Source organism: Notothenia rossii (assembly GCF_949606895.1).
Source record: "Notothenia rossii genome assembly, chromosome: 5".
Taxonomy (NCBI): domain Eukaryota; kingdom Metazoa; phylum Chordata; class Actinopteri; order Perciformes; family Nototheniidae; genus Notothenia; species Notothenia rossii.
The window spans coordinates 90,698,843-90,704,892 of record NC_136903.1 but is presented as its reverse complement, the minus strand read 5'-3'; the positions used below and the strand labels follow the sequence as shown (position 1 = coordinate 90,704,892).

Below are 6,050 nucleotides of genomic sequence, written 5' to 3'. Positions count from 1 at the left end.
AATAAAATTACCCTTTTTTCCTGGCAATGAGAAATCTCTGTTTTTATAAGTTCAAGTGTTTGAAAGTCTTTCTACTGTGCATGAACACAAAATAAAGCCAACTCGTGATGACCCTCCGGCGTGCTGCCCTGCCGGTCCAGGATGGCCCTCCTCAGCTGGTCTATCGAGAGGACGCCGGCAGGCTGTGAGCAACCAACTGTGTCCCCCCGGAGAGCAGGGGCAGCAGCCGCACTGCCGAGTTCATAGTCTCAATCTCTACCGTCAAGGCTTCCTCAAACTAACATGACGTTAATTAAGTAAATGATCGTCTTGTCTTAAAACTTTAAGTTTTTTTCAATGTGTTTTCACTGCCTATAAACAAGCGCTTTCACACCGGAGTGCTTTTCGCCCCGAACTAGGCCGATAGGTGGGGAGATTTGGTTTCACACTAAAAAGATCTGGAACTAGTCCCTAGTTTGCACGAACATTTTCACCCCCAGATAGTCCCTGCTAGAGAGGTGGTACTTTCCTGGGGAGGAAATGGTTCGTGGGTGTGTCGGCCCCACTAACAATTTCTGATTGGCTAGGCGAATTGCAAACAACGCCCCGTAAAACTCCGAAAAGTTTTGTGAAGCCGCCATTTTATTTGCTCGCATTAGCATTAGCCCAGCGCACCAACGGACAGAGCCTAACTTATGGCAACACAAAATAAAACATGGGAGCGGTGGAGTGATGAGGAGGTGTTGGCACTTCTGGCAATTTACTCTGAAGGCGCTACCCAGCAGCTTCTACTGAAGCCAGTCCCCAACGCCGGGGCACTCCGGGACTTCGGGTGGAAGTATACGCCATGAAGTTGTTTGCGGCCTGCCAGTAAACCCAAAGCAGAAGAAGACGAAGTGACGTCAGCGGCTTCATTTGCGTAATCCTTCCTCAGGGACTTATTCCGGTGTGAACTTGATAGACTAGTACAGTTCCAGGGACTAAAGAGTTTGGGGGGAACAAGTACCGGGGACAAGTACCAGCTAAGTACTTGGTGCGAAAATGGCTAATAGCCGCTTTTACACCAGCGTATACTCACACTCACACACAGACACACACAGACACACACAGACACACACACACACACACACACACACACACACACACACACACACACACACACACACACACACACACACACACACACACACACACACACACACACAGACATGTCTAGACACCCCCTCGTATGTTTGACCCTGTGATCCTGTGTCAATGGACAGACCTCAAACACAGGTCAGACTTACACACAACACACACCCCCACAACTTAAAAAAGTGCTTCAAAACAAGTTTTCCAAAAGCTGAGTTCAGGTGACCAACTCTTATTTAAAATAAGCATAAACAAAGCCGCTGTTTAATACAACTTAGAACATATTTATTGAACAACAAACCAAGGTTGACATTCCAGAAATTATATCAGAAATCTAAGTATACGTGACCCGATAATACAATCTACACCATAGGCCTACAATCTTAAACGTCTGAGTATCCCTGCTCCTTCTGTTATTAGGATTGTTGGTCTTCTTTAAACAAGGAGCATTATTCAAATCAAATAATAGTTTTTTAAAAGAGCAGAGAAGATTTTTCACAGATAATTTTATATCTGCAGGTACACACATAACAATCAAGACACGCTACAAGAGATAAATAGTCTTCATGACATTAAGAATTGTACACACTGATCAAAGCCACATCAACATATTGTACAAAGACCTGCACATACACATATAAGTACAACTACAACATCCCAATATATTTCCTTTAAAACACTTGAATAATTGATAATTTCTCAATAAAAAAAGAGTGAAAGTCTCTGCAAATTTAAGATCAGCTGCAAATATAAGCCAATGATTGATGGTTGTAATTTAAATGCAGATAGCCCTTTATAGGGGTAAAGATTTATCCATTAGCTCTAAACTGTGGATACATTGTTTTTTGGTAACTTGTTCAACATCCTCCATCAGTGTACATGATCATGTTGTCAGCACATGTGAATTTTTTTAAATATTCACAAACTAATGGGAGATAATTGATATATAACTGAACAGCAGAGGCCCCAGAATAGAGCCTTGTGGAACTCCCAATGAGCATGATTTTAACGGAGAGAGAGCAAGCAGAAAAAAAATTATTTTAGCAGAGGTGGAAAAAGTACTCAGATCTTGTACTTGAATAAAAGTAGAAGTACCAGAGTGTAGGAATACTCTGTTTCAGTAAAAGTCCTGCATTCAAAATGTTCCTCAAGTGAAAGTAGAAAAGTATTATCATCAAAATATAGTGAAAGTAGCGACAGTAAAAGTAGTCATTGTGCAGATTGGTCCATTTCAGAATAATAGATATGATATGTTTTATAATGATTGATCATGAAAGTGTTCTCAAAGCTGGTAAAGGTGCAGCTAGTCTGAATGACTTTGTATACTGCAGGGTAGCTGGTGGATTTACTCCAGGTGGAACTAAAGTCTGATTTAACACTTGATTATATTTCATATCATTCATCCACATCTGAGAAGTAACTAAAGGTAGAAGTACAAAATAAAATAACATTGAAATACTCAACTAAAGTACAAGTACCTCAACATTGTGCTTAAGCATAAGCACAGTACTTGAGTTAATTTACTTAGTTGCTTCACACCACTGGCTGCTAGTCTCCATTCCACGTTCTGTAGAGCCAGTTTTTCCACATGCGTCACAAAGAAGTACGAGACAATGACTTAAAAAAATCTTTGTCAGTTCTACCATCTGCATACAGTATTAGATGTGTATGTAGATGGACATTTGGAGTCATATACAATATGGGAAATTATATAATATCCGAATTTGGGATGAATAAAGTATCATCCATACATCCATCTATCCATCTATCTCTCTATCTATCTATCTATCTATCTATCTATCTTTAGGCTCTCAAATTTGTGATAACAACCATCAGCCTTGTCCTAATCCACTTCTGGTAAAATCTTTATAGGGATTTTATCCTTATTGCTAAAGTATGGAAACAGCTTCTCAGTGAAAGTTTGTTTGAAGGTCAGGATGTGTGCGTTGCTATTAAGATCAGAGAATGACAACTTTCCTCTGTTCCAGTCCAGATGCACTCTGACCCTCTGGAGCTTCGTTGGCACTGAGAGATCGTTTGGCTGTGTTGAGGGGGAGAACATTTTGTATTTTCCATTAGACAATCCTATTCTCCATAATCCAGACTCTGCTATCCCTTTCCTTTTGATGGACTCTGTGGCTACACCAAGAAACCAGCATGCACTGCCTCCAACTTCAACATCCCAGCTGTGAGTCCCTGAGGTAAAGCCCTCAGAGCTCAGGACTGAGTAGTAGTATTTATGAAACCTCTCTGGATTATCAGGAAGTTCCTGTCTCTCTCCTCCTAGTCTCACACTGGTCAGATCTTCAGACAGGATGAGTAATGGATCAGCAGTGTTTGGGTCCAGGATGAGAGGAGAGTAGGACACCATGTCCTTCATCTTGCTCCAGATGTTGAAGCTGAGGTTGCCCAGGTGTTTGGCCTGGTCTATCAGAGCTCCTGAGGGCAGCTGTGGAGCCTCCAGCAGGGGGCGCTGCAGCCTCTCCACTGCAGCCTTGTAGCTGTGCAGGAAGGAGACGTCTTCAGCTCTCAGCTCCTCCTCTGTGGCTCTGACTGTGTGTGAAAGAGCTGCTATCTCTCTGCTCACAGCCTCCATCTTCTCCTCCATCATCCTCCTCTTCTGCTCCTCTTCCTCCCTCAGTGCAGCCATCCTGGCCTCCTCTTCCTCTTCTAGAAACTGGTGAAGCTTCTTAAACTGCTCCTTAATCTGCGTCTCTGTGTGTTGAGCCTGGACCTTCATGTGTCCTGCTGTTTGATCAAACTTCACTTTAACTTCTTCAAAGAGCTTCAGTTTCTCCTGAAAGGGCTGCAGAGACTTCTGGAGCTCCCTCTTGAGATCCTTTGTGATTTCCTCAATGGGTCTGAATCTGTGGTTGGTGTGTAATCTTGAATCCCTGCAGACGACACACACTGGCTGCTGATGGTCCAGACAGAAGAGTTTGAGTTTCTCAAAGTGTAGACGGCAGAAAGTCTCAGACCCCGTTGAAACTTTCTGATCTCTCTTCACTAAGAAACTCTCACACAGGTTCTTCAACACCAGGTTATGAGGAGGATCACTCCTTGATGACCTTCTCTTACAAACTGGACACTCGTGTGTTTGTTTTCCTTTCCACCAGTTCTTCAGACAGGCTTTACAGAAGCTGTGGCTACATGTCAGGACAACTGGATCATTAAAGACGTCATGGCAGACCGGACAGGAGAGATCCTCCTCTGATATGGACGCCATTGTGTGTTGCAAAATGCTGAAAATGAATCAGACAGACAGCAAGAGTTCAAGCACTGTCAGTATGGCAGTTCTCTATCAAGTGGTGTTTTCTCTTTAGTAGTAATAAACTTACATTCAGTGTGAATTCTCAGTCGTCCAGTTTTCCACTTGTGAATTGAAGTTTCCTACGAAAGTAAATCTCTCGGTCTTTGTCCCCGAACGACACTGGTGTTAATCCTTGTTTGTGTCAGGTGAGTCATGCAGTGGGCGGAGCATTTTTGTTCAAATGTCACAGACCAGGTTCCTAATTCTCTCATAAAAGCTAACGCCCTACGACTTGTACTTTGAAATGTAATCACAACCTTCCTTGTTGGAATCCAGCCAGGTATTTGTTGCATGTCCTCTGGTTAAAGTGCAGTCATGTCACTGTCGTGGAAATATCTCCTCAACGGAGCGAGCTTAAATTCATCACACATGTTTGTAACTTTTCAAGTAACTTGTAATCTATTATAGAAAAACAATGTTTATTTTTTGTAGATTTCAAGAAGCGTATAAACAAACAATGGATATCTTTTTTGAGCATTTATCCATCGTGGAAGTAGTTTTAGATGTTCAAGGAGTTAGATGGAGATTATAGATCTAATTATGCATCCCTTAGGGATAAGGTGAGAAGTTCAGTCATCCGGGAGGGACTCGGAGTTGAAAGGAGCCAGTTGAGGTGGTTGAGGTGGGCGCCTCCCTAGGGAGGTGTTCCAGGCACGTCCAGCAGGGAAGAGACCAAGGACCAGGTGGAGGGATTATATCTCTTCGCTGGCCTGGGAGCGCCCAGTCAGAGCTGGTTGGTGTGGCAAGGGAAAGGAACGTTTGGGGCTCCCTGCTGAATGTTCAGGTGTATATCAGTATGTAGTGTCTCTACTTTAAAGAGTCCTCTCCTGCTGATGTTCAGGTGTATATCAGTATGTAGTGTCTCTACTTTAAAGAGTCCTCTCCTGCTGATGTTCAGGTGTATATCAGTATGTAGTGTCTCTACTTTAAAGAGTTCTCTCCTGCCGATGTTCAGGTGTATATCAGTATGTAGTGTCTCTACTTTAAAGAGTCCTCTCCTGCTGATGTTCAGGTGTATATCAGTATGTAGTTTCTCTACTTTAAAGAGTCCTCTCCTGCTGATGTTCAGGTGTATATCAGTATGTAGTGTCTCTACTTTAAAGAGTCCTCTCCTGCTGATGTTCAGGTGTATATCAGTATGTAGTGTCTCTACTTTAAAGAGTCCTCTCCTGCTGATGTTCAGGTGTATATCAGTATGTATTGTCTCTACTTTAAAGAGTCCTCTCCTGCTGATGTTCAGGTGTATATCAGTATGTAGTGTCTCTACTTTAAAGAGTCCTCTCCTGCTGATGTTCAGGTGTATATCAGTATGTAGTGTCTCTACTTTAAAGAGTCCTCTCCTGCTGATATTCAGGTGTATATCAGTGTGTAGTGTCTCTACTTTAAAGAGTCCTCTCCTGCTGATGTTCAGGTGTATATCAGTATGTAGTGTCTCTACTTTAAAGAGTCCTCTCCTGCTGATTTTCAGGTGTATATCAGTATGTAGTGTCTCTACTTTAAAGAGTCCTCTCCTGCTGATATTCAGGTGTATATCAGTATGTATTGTCTCTACTTTAAAGAGTCCTCTCCTGCTGATGTTCAGGTGTATATCAGTATGTAGTGTCTCTACTTTAAAGAGTCCTCTCCTGCT

General features: G+C 42.5%; 1 protein-coding gene across 1 annotated transcript; it reads right to left on the bottom strand.

Annotated features, from left to right (window-relative positions):
* Window positions 1-1,373: 1,373 nt before the first annotated feature.
* Window positions 1,374-4,566, bottom strand: LOC307038384 (E3 ubiquitin-protein ligase TRIM35-like). The gene is made up of 2 exons (XM_079679769.1): window positions 4,449-4,566; window positions 1,374-4,352 (listed from the first exon to the last, which is right to left on the bottom strand). Exon 2 carries the CDS (start codon window positions 4,334-4,336, stop codon window positions 2,954-2,956), a length of 1,383 nt encoding a protein of 460 aa, XP_079535895.1. The 5' UTR covers window positions 4,337-4,352; window positions 4,449-4,566; the 3' UTR covers window positions 1,374-2,953.
* Window positions 4,567-6,050: the final 1,484 nt, after the last annotated feature.